We start from the raw sequence: 18,655 nt of genomic DNA, 5'->3' as shown, positions 1-18,655 counted from the left end.
TTGCACAACACTTGGCTATTGGCCACGCCCCTTGCCACCGCCCCTCGCGATGTGGATTAAGTGGTTTGTGGCCCAAAGATTCTGGCCAAGAAGAACAGGCGACGCGCTTGTTACCCCCGATGCGCATCTAATGCGACCCGCAATCCGAAATCCTACATCCGACATCCGAAATCCTGCTGCCAATGCAATTGGGACTCGGTTTGCATTAATTAAGCGCACTTAAGTGGCCCAAAAGTACCTGTGTTTGTGTTCCCTGTCCGACTGTCTGGAGCAGGCCAATTAACTTGTGCCCGGCGAGGTGAGCAGTTCCCTGGTTTTTCGATTCCTGGAGCATCCCACAATCAATTAGTGCCGCCCTGAAATATCTCCAACTCGAAAAAAGGAGGGAAACACTTGAGGAAAACATCAATGCGAGAAATGAAAATCGTTGCGAAAAGTGGCAATAAATTATGTCTGCGGTGGCGTCCGCCGGCTGAATGGAATCCTCTTTTTTTCGTGGACTCCGTCTGATCGGTCGGAATTAAGTTCTGTTAACCCGGCAAAAACAACGTCAGGTATGCAAAAGAGCAATATTTCAGAGAATGATGAGTTGCAGATGACGCTGCCCAGGGACCGCAGCATCAACAGATGCGGAATATTACAGTCTCCATCGATTTCGATGGTCTTCTATGTCTTCGATGGGTAAGAGGAGTCCGGAGCAAGGGGACCCAGTCTGCGAATAGACAGTGGAAACTTCACAAACTTCCGACTGGCAAAACAATCTTGGCAGGTTTACAGTGGAATATATTGAACTTGATACAACAGCCATTTTAATAAATTTCTAAAATAAGATTAGTATGATTAAATTATTAATATTTATTTTATATTTGTATCAAGACGTTATAAAACAAAATCATAAGAAAACCTGATTTAATCTGCAGTAAGATTAAATTATTAATATTTATTTTCTATTTGTAACAAAATTTCATAAAACTAAATCATAAGTAAATCTGATTACTACTTAAGTTATTACCACATGCTTGAATAGGACCTTTTTCCAATTTGGATTTTCATTAATCAGTAAACCAGTAAACACACAAGTTTTTAAGATAATGTTTGGCTTAGCTTACAATGTGTTTTGTACATAAATAAAATTCCCATTTCGCTTCTATTTGTACACAATGAAGATGAGCTATAATTTGCATATTAACCTATTGGAAAAAAAGGTTTAATTTGCAGTAAACAACTTTTGGAGAAATGGGAAAAATCGTGTAAACTTAAAGCTTAATATAAATTCACTTGGTTAGTAAATATATTCTTGATCAAGATATAAGCAACCTACAAGCCTGCCTCAAATCTTTAAGAACAAACCAACCCATTTTAAGCCGTCAGTTCCACGGTTACGTGACTCATCTGGCACATGGTGGGGATCCAGCTCCTGGCTCCTCCCCCAGCTCCTCCAGCTCGACTGCTGCCGGTGCATTGTTTACTCCGCACAGACCAAAACAAAAATGCAGCCATGGACTGCCCCAGACATCCGAATCCGAGTAACTCTAGCGAGGAGGAGGAAAGGCGGGCTGGGGTCTGCTGCGGTTTATCCGGTTGCGGGGAGCGAGGCTGAGTTTTATGGATTTATTGAAAATTGAACGCACTTGAACTGCCGGGAAGGGGAAAGCAAGATGCTGGGCTGCTGGGGCTGCATCTGTCCGCCTGCCTGTCTGCAAAAGAGGCTTGTTTGGAAAACAAATAGATGAACTCCGCCAGGAGGAGCAGAATCACCCAGAAGACGGTGCCAAAAGCAGGAGCGAAATGGGATTAAAGGGGGTTTTATATATCTCTTACGTTCTTGAAAAACAATTTATTCACAAGTTAACACTAATATAATATTTTAAAACAATGGTCAGCATGCGTTTTACTTGTTTTCCGTAAAGTATACTGTGTGAGTCAGCAGAGGTTCGGAAAGCAGAGATACTAATGTGTACCCTCAATTCCCAAATTAAAATTAAAATACTAATACAATAATAACATAATGAACCTTATTATTATACGGTTATATCCATTAAACCGCACCTGTACTCGGAAAACTTGGGACTGCCACGCGAGCGTTGTATACTGCATCTTGTTTGTTTGGTTTTTAGTTTGGCTTGCCTCAAGTTTTTGGTGTTTTGTTTATGAAAACGCGTGCGGTCAACAACAGCAGCAATATTGAGACTGAAAAATTAACACATGAAAATGTGGCCAAGACAGGGGATTGCTAGTCTGAGTTTAACAGTTTAACAGACTCTGTGGCAGAGCTTTGAAGATTAGTTTGTGATAGGTATTTGGAGCTGAAAAATATTGTAAAATATTATGTGTTTAAAAACAAAGTCTGGATAAAATATATATATAACAATATTATTCGTTTTTTAAATGGTAAGGATGGGTTTTTTAAGTTAACTATTAACTTTTCAAGAATATCTGGGCCTGGTCTACATTTTTTAAGTTTTAATACTTACACAAATTTATTTAATTTATAAGTTTTTCTTTAAAAGTTCTATGGTTTTGTAATAATTACCATTAAGCACCAATTCAACTTATCAGCCGGCCGATAAAGAAATAAAGGAACAAAAGTCGTAGATCAGACGGCGACAGGCCGAGAAATAATGTGATGCATCCCCAGCTAAATTGGCGCCTGGCGAATAACAAGTTTTGGGCTTTCGTTCAGGCCGGTTCTCGATTTGATTTAGTTGATCTGGCTGCCCGGGACTAGAGTTCCTCAGTTCCTTGGTCCCTCAGTTACCGAGATCTAGGGATCCGATCCTACACACACCTCCGAGGTCGCCCACTCAGTTTCCCAGGATGTCGCAGACATCTTCGACTTCGTTGGAGTCGAGGAATGCGAGTGCAGCCACGTGGGCAGTCCCCACTGTACTGGTACTGGTAGTGGTCCTGGTACTGTAGTACCTCTATAAAGACCCCCCCCTCCGGGTTTTCCCACTCCCCACTATCATGCACTCGATGTGTGACAACAAACAAAACACTTTGCGAATCGCTTTCATCTGCTCGAAAATAAAACGAAATTCCAAGAAACATTCGCTCTTTGTTTTGTGAATTGTGAATAACGTACGACAGCTCTTTAAAGTTCTTTCTTTTTTTGGCTCGGAAAACGAATTGAAAATCACCCACGCAAAATGGGAAAATGCGAATGGGTATGGGGTGACCAATTGGCGCCTGGCGACACTCGAAACGATTTAAATCCGAAAGCACGAGGGGAGCATTTTCCCCACCAGACCAGGCCAGACAGGTGGCCAATGGCCATTATGTAGAGACAGACCAGAGACCCCCTAAAGTGTCCCATAAATTCATTAATTTGTCGCGCTTTTTTCACACTAGCATTCGCCATAAAATATTTGTCAGCTTTACGATGGCTTTAATTTCTAGCGACGACGCATTAAAAACTAATGCGGGAAAATTAATACGAATAAATTCTGAGAACCGCGAAAATGTGAAATGGGGGAAAAGGGGGATTGCACCGGCCGGTCCCCATGAATGTCGTTATGGATGTTTGGGCATTTAAATTTAGCAGCCACCACGACGAGGCGACGATCGACATCAGCCCACTGAACGAGAATTGGAATAGGAATCGGAATCACAATCTCAGACGAGAATGAATCAGCCAGAAATAGAAACTGAGAAAATAAACGGCGGCAGTGGCAGCAGCACGATATTTATAGGGATACACTGATCCTTGGGGGTATGATCTTTATAGTTAGGATTTAAGTTTTCTGATTTTAAAAACAATTATAATAATAAATAGTATATTATTATATTTAAGTTTGTATTTACATATTTGGTATTTAATATAGGGGTATGATCTTTATAGTTAGGATCTTAGATCTTCTGATTTAAAAAAACATTCATAGAGATTCAACATTTTCTGACTTAAATATAAAGGGTTTCTTAAAAAACCATTTATAACAATATCATTAAAGCAACAGAACACCATTAATGTGATATTAAAGGGATATGAGTGTTATAAAGAAAGTTAGTTAAGAAGAGCTACCATAACAATATTTAACAATAATATTTATAATTTGAGAAAATAATGGTATTATATCTTGAATCATGTCTTTTTAGACATGATAACTATAAATGATTATAAACTGCAAATTATATGCTTACAATAAGTGCAGCTCATAAAAAAAGATTACCTGTTAATATTGATATGAAAATGAAAGACCCATTACATTATAATGATAATTATGATTTAATAAATATAAATGGTGGGACTTGAAGTCTGCGCATAGTATTTAAACTTTCTCATCTCTCACGAAATACTTAGTAAAATTGGCAAGATATCATACAACACCTCAGTTTGCAAGTACTGTTAAGGTAGAGCATTCCAACTGTCTCCGCTCTCAAAGACCAAAATACATCTTGTTTTATATATACAAAATCGTACGATATCGCAGACAGATGCGATCTGGCCACCTCCCCCATTTGGCCAATCTATTTTGGTGGCCCGCGCGACAAAAGCCAAAAGCGAAACAATTTGCGAATGTTTGGACCTGTTCTGTTGTGGGTCTAAATCTGTCGATAAGACGGGCGGGAAACGGAACTTCGGGGACTACTAGATCAGCCCTATTTAGTCCATCAGTCAGTCAGTCAATCAGTCAGTCAATCAACGACCCACACGCAGCCATGTTTCTCGGCCAGTTTGTCACTTGGCTGTCCCATTAGCCACCTCACTTTGGGTCAGCGGCCCATAACGGAGTCTTAAGTTTGGTTTCCAGTGGGGATTTTGGATGGAGAAGGGCGTTTTGCGATGTGGGCGTCTGGCTAATCCCACCTTTTAGGGCCTAAGCAGCTTCTTTTTGCGCCGCCTGCAAATTTATGCAAATTGCTGATTGAATTCAAATTTTCCAACTCGAAATTCTCGCCTCGACAAATATGGCAGCACGCCTTTGGCCTACGAAATTAATTCGGTTTGCGAGTAGCCAAAGATAGCGACCAAAAGCGACAGCGGAGACGCCATGAATCAAAAATTGTATAAATCGTATCAAGATCTTGGCGAGAGTCAAGGTCTTTTCGCCGTGGCCACGGCCCACATCTTGGGTTTTGGAAAGGAGGGGTAATCGGGCATATATATGAAGGTATAGGTGGATAGGTAGTCCGCTGGCATAATTAACATGCGCCAGAGATGCCAACGACTTGTCAGTCGGGGAATGATACAAAAAAAAAGAAGTAAAACCGAATAAATCCCAGCAAACAAAGGCAAAATTCCCTAGCTGGTGGGTGTCTTGAAACAATCTCCAGCTATGGATCCATTTTTTTCGATACATCGTATTTCGTATTTCAGTTTCTAGTTTCATTGCACTTGCAGTGCCCGAAGGCCCCATGCCGGGGGTTCCAGTTTTTAGCCCTCGGGGAGATCGGTAGACCAGCCACTGCGTGAGTTATTTTATGATTTCTGCAGTCTTTCATGGGGGTTCATGCTATCAACATAAACATATATAGAAAATAGCCCTACATTTGAAAAACAATATTTTTAAGTTTTTTGTGCCTTGAAAATGATAATACGGATAATGATTTCGATAAAAACAACTCTTCCCAGTACTTACTTTTGTTTAATATATATGATATGTAAATAAAATGTACCTAAGAGGTACTAACTTTATATAATATAATATTTTTGACCATAAAACCTAGAAACTGTATTTGGTAAAGACAATTCTTTGAATTCTTTATTTGGAGCCTTAGTACTTTCACTAAACCCTACGTTTCTGCGAACCATCCTACGTGACATCATGCTACCTACTAATTCGCCACTTCTTAATGAGATTCTTTCCCACACGTTAGGCAGAACTATCCATCTGGCTTTCCCCTTCTAGACCAGCCAAAAAAAAGAAACACCGTTTAGAGGCCAATAAAAAATACAAAAAACACTCTCTAATTGCCGACCTTTTCGCAGACGAACTTTCCTCATAATCGCGTCTGGCAGTTGTCGTGTCCAGTCTTTTGGCCATTTCATTTGGCCCGTTGCAGAAACCGCTCACTTTCGGTTAACAAATCTCCAACTGACCTCGATGCAGGCCACACACATCCGAATGTCCCACGTAAAAGGGCTGGGAAAATAGAAAGAACTTTGCGCTTTTCATTAATAAAGTGCCGCTGTCTGTCGGTTTGTCGGCATGTCGGTCTTTCGGACGGTCTGTGCCAGTAACACATATATTACATAGTAAAAGACCTGGCCAGCGGGCAAGTAATCAAGTGAGCCGTGTACCAAGAGTTACGCGGAGTAACCAGTTACGTTTTATGACCTGGTCAGTCCATAGATGGCCAGCAGTTGCGGGCGGCTAATGAAAAGAAATGAAGTCCGAGTTGGAGGTTGTGGGGTTTCGGGGCATTCGAGAGGAAGTTCTCGAAACGTGAAAAGATTGGGCAACATTGCAGCTCGAGCTGCTATGATTTTCCCGCACTTTATGGGCCGCATTTTCCGGGGAAATGCTGCTGTGCGGCTGCAAGTCCAAGAGCAATAACTCCCGACACGGCTGTGCTGTCACTTTTGTCGCTTCATTGCGGAAACCATTCAAACGACATTTTCGGGGACACCCAAGTGGATAGGAAGCCGGCTCTAAACGGCGATTACCGTGCAAGTTCAGGTGAGGTGAGATCTACGCTGATGACAGAACCGAAATAACATTGTTTTACGACTGCTACATGTGGAAGCCCCCGGAATTTATGTGGAAATAAAACGCGACACATCACGGACCGATGGAAACAAATGCTGCCAGAGACCAGCGACAGTTTATTAATTATGATGGAAAGCCCCATGCTCTGATAATCCCTTCAAACGATGGCGCCACGGGGCCTAAGCTCCTGAAATCCCTGTGGTGGAAATTCAGGAAATGTTTGTCCGGCAGCAAAGACATCCCAAAGGCGGAAATTGATTTATAGTATTTAGCCGAGGAGGCTTTCGCTTTATCACTTGAAAAAAATATCACCAAAATATGCCTATATAATATATATCTTAAAAAATTTTTATTATCTCTCAATAATGAACATTTAGACATTAGGACATATAGAAAAGATAACAAATCATAATACAAATTAAGAAGAAGGAGATGTATGTACTAGTGTTAAGTGCTTATCAAAGATGTTATATGGACTGTTGTCACCAAAAGTTTTTTTGGACCTTACCCTATCATAAGGTGGAAGAACTTACTATTAAATCTGCTGTGATATGGTATTTATTGAATACTTTTATTAATCGAAAAATACTTATATTTAAAAGGACCATGTGTACTTGATTTTTTTTCCAGTATATCTTGTCATATTTATAGATCTTTAGATAAATGTATATAATACATTTCCGCCCTTGGACAACTGGAAAAGCTCTGTCGCTGGGTCCTCATACTTTCTATATCCTATCATCTATTTCCCCTATCACCCTCTGATAAGCAGCGACAATTGCTGTGGTGCGGATGATGCCCCAGAACATCCCACATCCCACGAGGCCAGACAGAAATAGCCAGGCAAAGCCACGGCACGGCCAATAAACCTCAAATTATATGTGCTATATGTGCTTTATATATAGAATAGAGGCGACACATTAAAACAAATTGAAATTACCAAATGCATCTATGAAATTTATCGCACCGACACCCAGACTGACTAAAAAGATACAATGAAATGCAGGGGAGAGACGGGGCGGCGAGGAATTAATTTATGGACATCAATCTCAATACCGCAGTATCCAACAAGCCCATTGCCCCTCAGAATCCCCTATTTGCCCGTCCGTTGCTCCGAAATTTGTATGTTTGTTGATTCGGGTTGGAAATTTATTTTTAATATTTTTTCGTAGCGATTTTTCGTCTGCATTCGCCGCCGCCTGTTGCCATTGTGGGCGGCCAAGCCCGATTCGAAAACATAATAAATTAAGAATATTTATTTGTTTGCGGTAATTGTGCGAATAATTGATGATTATGTGCCTCATTCCCAGCCACTGGAGTCCGTCGAGTCGTGGGCATCGGCGAATGCAACTGCCAGCGCCGAGTGTTGAATGGTTTTTAATTAATTCCGAAAGAGGTTATATGAAGTTGACCCCTCATTACAGTGAATCTGAAATGCTGCGTGGGTCCCCCGCGAGGAGGTTATTCAATATTAAGTGTTGACGGGCGTTAAGCCTGATGACCAATTGGATTTATAAACCACCGAAGAATTCCTTCGGTTCTCAAGAAAGCTTGGGCAAAAACTTTGTCGATGGCCCTATCACATCCCATATTGTCTAGTGGTTAGGATATCCGGCTCTCACCCGGAAGGCCCGGGTTCAATTCCCGGTATGGGAAATGTGGTAGACATGCTTTTTTCACAAAATAACAGATGAATTTAACATTTGGAAATTCTGGATAATATTGAAAATTATGAATGTCTCTCAAATTTTTGCATATTCGTATTTTTTTCTAAAAATCCTAGAATAAACATAATCGTTAGCCAACACTGCTTATCGGAAGATCTCATCTCCCATATTGTCTAGTGGTTAGGATATCCGGCTCTCACCCGGAAGGCCCGGGTTCAATTCCCGGTATGGGAAATGTGGTTAACAGATTCTTTTTTTTTTAAGTAATATAAGTATAATTTTTAAGTTCAGAAAAATATTTATAATAATTTGAAAGTTGTTAGGTACATTTTCTGAACGTCAATTGAAAATGTATTTGTGTATTTTTTTAAATAATCCAAATCGTTAGCCAACACTGCTTATCCAAATATCTTAACTCCCATATTGTCTAGTGGTTAGGATATCCGGCTCTCACCCGGAAGGCCCGGGTTCAATTCCCGGTATGGGAAATATGGATGTATTCAAAAATTTTTTAAATGAGTAATTTTAAACCTTTTTATTGAAAGCAACTCAGACTTTTTCCAGATTTGTTTGACTTTTCTGTCGCTTATATTACTAGTAGTAAAAACTATACCTTAACTTTAATAATTTTACATGTGAATATGAAAGACTCACACAATTTAAGCGAGCGTAAGCACAGAAGAGCTGACGTACATGATAGACAACGCAGGAATGCATTAAAACACCCAAGTGAAGTGGGTGAGGATGTCATAAATGAAGAAAGATCGGCGCTCCCAACTGCCAAAGGAGTTAACAACTCATATAAGAATTATTATATTACTACGGATCGGGGGCAGCCAGATTCTAGAAAACAGCGAGAGCCCAGTCCCGAGGGAGATGCTCCCATCTATAAATTAAGTCCACCAGAGGATCCAACGGATCCTGATCCAGAATGTAATGCTGCAGAACGGTACCAAATGTCCCTGTTGGAATGTCGAGACAAGACTTTACTTTACATTATCGCAGGATATGTGGTCGGAATATTAATGGTACTGATCTGGTATTACAAAAATCCCAAAAAGGCCTGCATGGATCTGAATGGAAAATGGGTTTTCATTGTTCTGTTCTTTCTTTTAGTGCTCATATTGGTTCAGAGACGTCCAGCGAGGTGTGTTGGATTTGGAAAAGTCCTCGTTTTTTAATAACTCATTTTTTTTACAGGTGCATTGCAGCTCTATGCTTTGCCAGCTTATCAAGCTACCAATTTCGAGCTGTGATTATAGCCTTAGCTTTCCTTGTAGCTTGCACGGGACCCGTAAAGAATATTATTCACAACATTTGCATCATGGCAAACTCTGTCTCCTGCGGACAAACTGTCCTTATAAAGGCTGTGAGGCTCATGCAACGTATTATATATGATCCTTCTCATTCAGTGGAAGAGTCATTTCAGGCAACATTGGCTGAGGTGCGCCTGATCATGAATAAACTAGATAAGCTTTTGCTAAATCTGGAGAGGCCCATATCTCAAATACGTTAGTATACCATAGCTTTATAGACTTTTTTTAAAAAGGTACTATGTCATCTACAGATGCCACTTATAAGACCTGTGAAGATTGGTTGGTCTTGCAAAAGGATCAGTTTGATTACAAGATGGGAACTCCCTTTTATCGGTGCTTAAAAGCAGGCAACTTAAGTATTACTCAGTGCAGAAGAGAATTCGGAGAGAAGACCAAAGATTGCTGTAATGAAGAAAGATTTGCTTGGTTCTGCGATAGTCTCAAGAACTTGAAAACTTTTTTCGATGATAACCTCCAATGGTCCCAGGTGGTCATTGAGGAAATATTCCAACGTGCGTTGAGATATAATACATATACTTTAACCTGACTAAAAAATATAATTTCTTACAGGTTTGCAGTTATGCTTTATGAAAATCCGATATACTTTTATAACCACCATTAGCTTTGATCACAGTTTGAAATTGAATTCGACAAGTTCACTAACCTCAGAAAGAGGTCAGCTGAACGATCAGGATATAACCAGAAACTTTGAGTCTCAGAGGCACAAGTTCTTCTATGTGTTTATTTATCTTGATTTAATTATTTTCATACTTCTGCTCACTGTGATCCTGCAATCTCTATACTTCTGGTTTCGATACTTGGCCAGTGACAGCTTCGAAAATGTCTATATAACCAAGGGCTTCGAAAACTATGATGATCAACAACATGAGATAATGGGAGTAAGAGCCTTACCCTTGAGCAACTGTGAAGAGAATCTATATGTGAAGGTATAATCTAAATTAATATTAAAATCTGTTGTTATTCATTTAGATATTTAGATTAATTCGATGCGAATTCTGCCCAAAGAATACAGTACGGTTTGTCGCTCATGGATGTTCCTAATGATCACTGGAATCCAGCTCTTCTGCATCTGCTTCGTAGACTACAGTCTTTATAATATGCTGACTTTAATGTCCTTTCATGGACATATGACTGGTGGTCTTCAACGTAAGCTTCAGCCTGGGATTGGTTTTTAATATTTTTAAAGTCAATTTTACAGCTCTCGCTTACCAAAAGATTGTTATCAAGGGCGGAGGTAAAATTGGTGACATTTTAAGAGACCTTGTTCACGCTTTTGAGCCAAAAGCTTTTAAAATGAAAACCCAAAGATGCCTTCCGAACCCAGGGAAGCCTAACTACCTCCGATATTTTTGGATTCTACTGTTGTATTTGCTGGCCTGGTTTATGGTTTTTTGGGAGCCATATGGTCTCCGCAAAAGACACCGTATTATGGTCTACTTTTACCCCGAGGAATCCAGTCGAAGAGTTCACGATTTGCATTATACCATCTTGAAAGAAAGAAGTGAGCAGTGCTTAGGTATTTTATTATTCATTTCTTAATTTATATTTTTTTAGAAAATGTTTTTAAAGAAAGATGTCAGCAGGCACGTTTATTAAAAGCTTTTGAGAATAACGATACATTATTATCCAGGTTTCCTTGGTTTGACAATCGTGTAAAAGGGTATGTTTCCAAACGTTTATGTTTTAAAAATCTTATACAATTTTCTGTTATAGGTGCCTAATTGGCTGTCGTAGAAATTTTATTGGCAAAAACTGCACTATTTGCAATAAGCCGCTGACCAAGTAAGTTAGCTTAACCTTATTCCGAGTATATTTAATTATCTTTCCCTTTTGCAGGTCTGATAATATTCCCTGTGATTCGTCGAACTGCAAGGGAATCTATTGTACTATGTGCTTTCAGGAGTGCAACAATTTATGTATTGTGTGCAGTTCGCGATACGATGGTGATATATTGGAACTTGGGTAGTTTTGAACAGTGCTAGTTTGTGGCTAGTTATTAATCTTTTCATCTCTTTAGAAACTCCTCTGACGATCCAGATGATGATTACTGCAGCCTTGATAACATAAACCAGCAGCGAGATAAGAAAGCATAGCTATAGAACCATAAAACTATTCGGACAAGAATTCTATATTGAGACAGGATTTCATCTGAAAGTAGAAGAATTATGACTGGCTGCTTCTTATCAAGTCCCATATTGTCTAGTGGTTAGGATATCCGGCTCTCACCCGGAAGGCCCGGGTTCAATTCCCGGTATGGGAAACTTGTGTGGACATTTTTTTCTACACTCTCCTAAGTTTTGTTTTTTATTAATTTAGAATCTTATTTTTTAATTTAAATTAAAGAAAATGTTTAATAAACAAATAATTTCCTGTTAACTCAGAAACCATTATACGACCTTTATTATCGACGTTAAAAAAAATACATAACAATATCTATAAATAGAACGCCACGTTCACATAAACTTCATAGCGGCAGCGAATCGCTGTGTTTAGATACACTAATTCGCCGCCTCGAATCTCATGTCCCATATTGTCTAGTGGTTAGGATATCCGGCTCTCACCCGGAAGGCCCGGGTTCAATTCCCGGTATGGGAAACTTCTGAGTACGTTTTTTTTTATTAAGTCCTAAATAGCATTACCTAAGCCGATTAAAAAGTTTTTCAAAACAAAAATCTTTTGTTTTTTCTGTTTTCCCTCCTAATCGAATTCCAATAAGTTTGCAAAGCTATTTTTTATATAGGCTGACTCAAAGTTTTCTTTTAATTTGCTGAGGTATAAATTGTGTTTTCTTATTATTATGCTCTCCACTAAATCCACTCGAGTCCCCAGCTTACTTAATCTCCTTCCCGAGTAATTTTCTATCCCATTACCTAATTTCCTCCTACTCAATGGTCAAGGGCCCTTCTTCTTTAATCCAAATAACTTTCAGCATAATTTTCTAATTCAATCGGTGGTCCTTTTTGGCAAAACAAACCCAAAGTTCCGTGTTTTTCTGGGCGGTGATATGGAAACGGGCAGATGGGAAGTGAAAAGATGGGCTAACCTGCGGGTCTGAGTTACGAGACAGTTCCAAAACGGTTCCAGTTCAAGCGAAACGGACAGATTTTACGAGCCGCCTGCCAACTGAAAGTAAACTACAAATGTTTACACAACCGGAGGACTAAAGGACTACAGGACTACAGGACTAGGAGGCGGAGAGTTGGGACAGCCTGGTAAAGTTGGGGCAAAAATTGAAAAACTTTTGCCATCGCCTTGTTTTTTTATGATGATGACGGGCACGACGACGACGAGTGCCGCCCGTTGGAAACGCCTATTTTTGGAATAGGGGGCGCCCCCTTTGCCACGCCTCCTTTGCCGCCCCTTTCGGAAGTAGGACAGATAAATATAAAATTCGGCGAAAAGTTTTCCACACGTCTGGCTGCTTTTCCTGGCTCCCAATTCCTAGCAATTGAAATTGGTTTCTATGGAGCTACTTAAGGCCGAGATACAAACTCAACTTCATGTGAGCAACTAAAGAAAAAGGAAGTGAAACAAAATCCTGGGGTATTTGCATTTTCTCCCCTCGCCTCTAATTGTGTGGAAAATTGCAAGAAAATAATTCGCCAAACGCAAATGCCAGACACTCTTGCATAAATATTTAAGCGATTGAGTATTTCTGCTACAATTCTGGGGTTAGACGTCTGAATTTCCCCCCGTTTCGAACCCCTTTTGCGGTTAGATCCCGAGCTTAATCAGACCCCTCCAATCGGATAGGTTCTCGCATTACACGCGGTTGGCTTTTCCCCCTCGACTGTTTTCCAGCTTTTCCTGTGGTTTGGCAATTTTGCTAAAGATACAAAGCGCCGATACGGAACAATGAGATGTGTGTGAGCTGTGAGGTGAGAACAAAGCGTTACCGACCACAAAACAGCGGAAAAGTGAGAATGGGCAGCCGGAATTTGCATAGAGGAGCCCAAACCACGGTGGTGCAGGATGCAGGGCTAAGCGGAAAATATTACCGAGGGCTTGCATTCCGATAGATGGGAAGAATTCCATAAGATTATAAAAGAAATTACTTTGAAAATACTTTGCATTTTCAAGGTATTGAACCATTTTATAAGATGGATATAAGTTTTGCTAAGAAATGTATATAATGTATATGATATGAATACGAATGTCGTATTCAGTACTAATGGTTAATTTCTACTGTGTGTGTGTCGAAAGAGCGCCGGCAGCAATAAACCCTATCCCCACTATATAGGAAAATGTGATCCAACTCTTAAGCCTGAAAAATATTCCTTTAATATCATTAACTGGAAGTTAAAGTAATATAAAAAATCAGTAGATCTCTACTTATATTTCTTGGAGCTATCCGGAATACTTGTTCCACTGTCCTATTTAGGAATGATATCTGGCTCGCAGTTTTCGCCCAACAAAGGGATCCCGCAAAGAAAAGCCACAATACAACAAACCCTCGAAAAGCCGGCGAGTCTTTTCATTCCGCGAGGCAACGAGAAAGGAGGTCCTTTGCGTAATTGCAGCTCCCCGAACAACGGACGGAGTGACCACGCCCACTCAATGAGCAAACACTTTTCAAATGAAAGGTGTTCTCCTGCCCGCCGGGTGATAGTATTCCTATAGTATTCCTAATTACAGCTTTAAAGGCGGGCGCACATGCGAAACCAAATTAATGTGGTCGGTGGGGTAAAAAGGGGCATCCTTTTTAGGTTTTAGGGAGGGGTTAGTGCACTTTTTGATCGCCGAATCGCGTGTCACAGGCATTTCCGCCCACAACCAGCGGTATTTCCACTTCTAAAAGGTTCAAGTGCAATTTAATTGAGCGAAATGCATAAAGAAACACAAACACAAATTAAATGTGACATTTTTATTTGCGGTCTTCTGACCGCTCGAATTAATATGGCGTCGCCGTGTCACAGGAAAATGGCTTTAATTACCATTAGAATGTTGGGAGTGTTTGTCGGGGAAATGGCACATAAAAGGGGAAATATGGGGCGACAAAATGGGAGGTATACAGCAAAAAGGGGACTTAAACTTTGAATAGATTTACCAGTTTATAAAAGGCATCATCAAACTTTGGTTGACCTTTTAAATCCTAAAGTGTAAAAACCATTCTAAAAATGGAAATAAAGGTCAGCTATTGTCCTTTAAAGTATATTATAGTGCCTAAAAAGTTACTTGTTTTTGGTTTTCGTAGATTTTTAAAAACCATGAATAGATTTCAGTAACAAAGAGATATATTTGTAACCACAACCACCACAATGAAAACTGAAAACCAGGTAATGAAAGGCAAGAAAGGTGAAAGTGGGGATGGGGATGGCATTTACTCATTCTATCTGCAGGTCGTAAGCAAGGTATTCCATCCTTTCCGCGATGCTACACATGAGATACGCAAGTGCAGTGGCGCTAACAGGATCATAAATCCAGCGATATAAATCTGAGTTGCAGAGGGAGATGCGTTGTGTGGGTCCCTAGTTCCCTGCTCAGGTGATAAACCCTCGCACACGTCGAAGATTTTGAATTACTTTCGTTTTTATCGCCAGTTTTCATAATTTACACGCGACCTGCCTAGCAAAACGAAGAAGATTCTGATAAAATCGGGCGAGGTGAGAGGAGCATAATGCTGACGACTCACTTCATCATAAATTCACCTGTCGTTGCCAGTCCATCGAGGAGCCAGAAGAAAAAAAACCGGACCTGCAACGGAAGTTGCCCAACATTGTCCTGGGAAAATCAGGGAAAAAGTAGGGAGTCGACGTCGTCCGAGGAAATATATGAATTTTCCCGGCGTGGCGAGTGCGCGAAAATTTCGTGGAATTTCTCAGGCTGCTCAGGCTGGTCAGGTCGTTGCTCAGGAGACGTTGTCGCGTCATTCGAATTGAAATTTCATTAGTTTTACGAGGGGCCCAGCCTTCGATTTCGGTTTACGATGCTTCCAGGGAAATCTATGTACAGAACCAGGCAAAATCCGGTGCTCCGGAGTCGAGTCGAGTCAGCTCAATGCGATGCGATGAATTATGGAAAGCGATTTACATTTGCTGGCTCATATTTTATTGCTGCTTGTTAATGTTTTCATTGCTGCTCCGCTTTTTTTCCCTGCTTTCCCGACGCTTTTCTTATTTGCCGAATGCATGAATTATGGATTTCCCCCTTATGGCGCTGCCAAAAGAATGCAAGCACCGAAAAAGAGAAAATTTGTTTCCATTGTTGAAACATTCGCGCAAATTTATTGAATTATTTAAAGAGGGGAGTAACCAATCGCTGTCGGTTTCACAAAATGGATGGGTCTCGAGGCCAAGAAGGATATCTTTGGAAATTGCGTGGCCCAACTTTAAATTCGTTTTTGAAGAAACTTTCGCGGGAGAGGCGACAATACATAGAAAAGTCTTTAAAATGTATTATGTGACAAAGGAAGAAGCTAAGAAGTTTATAAGTGTGTTTAATATTTGAACAACGTATTTCAATTTGAGATAGAAATACTTTATGAATTGAGTTTTTAGTAAGCTTCTCAATGGAGATGCCAATACATTAGAAAAGTTTTTTCAAAGAAGTTAAACTGTTTTAACCAAATAATCGATTTGGTAGTATAAATACTTTTTAGAGGGCATTGTTGGGTTTGATTTGTTGGGGTTTTTTAAAGTTCTGACGATCCTAAATATAGGTCATGTTTTTCTTTCTTTAAAAATCTTACTCTCGTTATTTTAAAAGAGCATATGCTAAAATAATGACTGAAATATAATCCCCTGAATAAAAATGGCTTAAAAAACTAACTCTCCTGATTTTAAAAGAGCATATGCTAAAATAATGATTGAAGTATAATCCCCTGAATAAAAACGGCTATATTATTTGGTAATAGAAATACTTTTTAGGGAGGCATTGTTGGGTTTGATTTGTTGGGGTTTTTTAAAGTTCTGACGATCCTAAATATAGGTTATGTTTTTCTTTCTTTAAAAAACATACTCTCGTTATTTTAAAAGAGCATATGCCAAAATAATGACTGAAATATAATCCCCTGAATAAAAACGGCTTAAAAAACTAACTCTCCTGATTTTAAAATAGCATATGCTAAAAAAATGATTGAAATATAATCCCCTGAATAAAAATGGCTATATTACCCGCTGCAGTTTAATCCAAACTTCCGCCAGAGGGCGCCCCCATATTGAGTCACTGCTGACCCCTTTGGACTGCCATAAAAGGAGACAACTCCCCACTCGAATGCAATAAAAATGTATCAAGGGCCCCAACGAAAGGGAAAAGCGCAGGCAGATAGAGGAAAATGGCAGCTGACATTAGTGCTGCAAGCGGAGAATGGAGAACGGAGAATGCAGAATTGTTATATTCTTAACAATATTCCGGATATTTATGACCCGCACTGGATCCCATCGCAGTGGCTGGTCAAATGGAGCGTGTCCCGTGCTCCAGTTGCCATTCCATTTGTGCTGAAATACTGAAATACTGAGCACTGAATGTCGGATGCTGAATATGCGTGAAAAATGTTGCGAAAAATTTTAATGCGCTCGCTGCGGGCGCCAAATGGAAATGGATGGGGAAAATGGAAAACTGGGATGCTGGGCGAAATGGAAAGATGACAAATGATTATGGAGCATAATAAATTTCAGTGCTGATTGAGCGACTGCAGCTGCTAAGGAATCGCATGCAAGAATCTAGCAGAATCTAGTGGTTCGTTCACCTCCTCCGGGGGAGAATAAGTCATCCATTAATGAAGCTAATTTGCTGCACAAATCCCAGTAGCTCTGGCTGGGTTCTTTTTAAATCCCATTTTCCCAGTCGGAAAAGTTGATCCTAGCTGCTTATGGCTGACACGAGTGTCATCCACTCCTATCATATCTTTTTTCCGCCTCCTAACCCCCAGCAAATAACTGAGAAATTGCAGTGCCAGCAAGTTTATTGTCTCCGAATCCTTGGACCCACACACACAAGGAGTTTGAATTTATTTTCCTCGAGTGCTTCCCTGCAATTGCAAGTGAAATGTCCGAGTGCAGGTCACTTTTCCAGCTTTTCCCCTGATTGGGCGCACACAGTCGCCGAGAAAAGTGCGCCCTCAGTATTGGCTTCGCCCCATTTCCTACGAGTGTGTGGATGAGGATGTGGCTGAGGATGTGGATGTCCTTTGTCCATCTGCTTGTCACAAGAGCAGCAATAAGCCCAGCTGGACATGCGGATTATGCTGGGTTATTGGAGGGGCGCCAGGGACACGAGAGGTGAACAATGACTTCCCTGCTTTAGTTTTATGATTTTTAGGTAAGGGGTTCTTGAAAACTTTTCCGTTTAAAATTCTCCAAAATGTTGACTCTTGTGGGATGTGTATCAAATATATGAATTTGTTAGCTTAGCTCTTGAGAAAAGTTTAAAAAGTTTTGGTACTAGTTTCATATTTACAATTGCGAGCATTTTATATTGGTAGGATGTTGATCTATATAGATACAAATATTGCTGTTTAATACCATGTATTTATTTTATTTGTTTGTTTCATCGTTGTTAATATGATATCTTGTACAGAAAAAAATCACATAATAGTAAGACAATATGTTATTATTCTTATTAAGATACTTTATGGGCTTGGACACAATACGTTTATTTTTAATAGGTACATTTAACGATACAACTTTGTACTTGATAGCCAAATTCCCAGACCTGCAGAAGAGTCACCCCATCCACAATGGTTAGTGACTGTAAAATCGTAGCGGTGAATATTACCCAATAACACATAAAAATCGACACAATGACGCACTACAAGTGAAGCACCTACAATATCTATAGCAAACGCAGATGAGACACGAATTTCTGGGTTTCTTTTCATTTTTCGGAGGTGAGAAGTCGCGGGCGAAGGTGGGTCAACAGTAATAAAATATTTAAAGAAGGCGAGGGAGTGAGTGTAGGAAAAAGCGCCCAAGAAAATGAAGTCATCTTGTGCAAATATGTCAACAAAGTCAAGTGTTAATTTGCGTGGGAAAACAATTTTTCAGTTTGAAGGCCCCAAAAA

The 18,655-nt window shown here is 40.0% G+C and overlaps 1 protein-coding gene and 5 non-coding genes across 6 annotated transcripts; all 6 read left to right on the top strand.

Moving 5' to 3' along the window:
- Window positions 1-8,234: 8,234 nt before the first annotated feature.
- Trnae-cuc lies at window positions 8,235-8,306 on the top strand. The gene has a single exon. It is a non-coding gene; the product is annotated as a tRNA-Glu (tRNA).
- Window positions 8,307-8,479: 173 nt separating this feature from the next.
- On the top strand, window positions 8,480-8,551 carry Trnae-cuc. Its single transcript has one exon. It is a non-coding gene; the product is annotated as a tRNA-Glu (tRNA).
- Window positions 8,552-8,733: 182 nt separating this feature from the next.
- Trnae-cuc lies at window positions 8,734-8,805 on the top strand. The gene has a single exon. It is a non-coding gene; the product is annotated as a tRNA-Glu (tRNA).
- Window positions 8,806-8,954: 149 nt separating this feature from the next.
- Window positions 8,955-11,845, top strand: LOC119553979 (DC-STAMP domain-containing protein 2). Its single transcript, XM_037864686.1, has 10 exons — window positions 8,955-9,464; window positions 9,518-9,828; window positions 9,885-10,145; window positions 10,204-10,580; window positions 10,632-10,800; window positions 10,853-11,155; window positions 11,209-11,314; window positions 11,368-11,436; window positions 11,491-11,616; window positions 11,672-11,845. The coding sequence occupies exons 1-10, from the start codon at window positions 8,959-8,961 to the stop codon at window positions 11,745-11,747; spliced, it is 2,304 nt and encodes a 767-aa protein (XP_037720614.1). The 5' UTR covers window positions 8,955-8,958; the 3' UTR covers window positions 11,748-11,845.
- Window positions 11,843-11,914, top strand: Trnae-cuc. Its single transcript has one exon. It is a non-coding gene; the product is annotated as a tRNA-Glu (tRNA).
- A 263-nt stretch (window positions 11,915-12,177) lies between these two features.
- Window positions 12,178-12,249, top strand: Trnae-cuc. The gene has a single exon. It is a non-coding gene; the product is annotated as a tRNA-Glu (tRNA).
- The last annotated feature ends 6,406 nt before the right edge of the window (window positions 12,250-18,655 follow it).

This window comes from Drosophila subpulchrella, chromosome 3L, assembly GCF_014743375.2.
Source record: "Drosophila subpulchrella strain 33 F10 #4 breed RU33 chromosome 3L, RU_Dsub_v1.1 Primary Assembly, whole genome shotgun sequence".
Lineage (NCBI taxonomy): Eukaryota > Metazoa > Arthropoda > Insecta > Diptera > Drosophilidae > Drosophila > Drosophila subpulchrella.
Note: the sequence above shows the minus strand (reverse complement) of the source record. Positions and strands in the feature narration are given on the sequence as shown.

Excerpts from the sequence above, each read along its gene's own strand:
- LOC119553979 (XM_037864686.1), top strand. The coding sequence starts at position 8,959 with ATGAAAGACTCACACAATTTAAGCGAGCGTAAGCACAGAAGAGCTGAC. Across the intron at positions 10,146-10,203 it reads CATTGAGGAAATATTCCAAC|GTTTGCAGTTATGCTTTATG; the intron begins GTGCGTTGAGAT and ends AATTTCTTACAG. Across the intron at positions 11,156-11,208 it reads TACCATCTTGAAAGAAAGAA|AAAATGTTTTTAAAGAAAGA; the intron begins GTGAGCAGTGCT and ends ATATTTTTTTAG.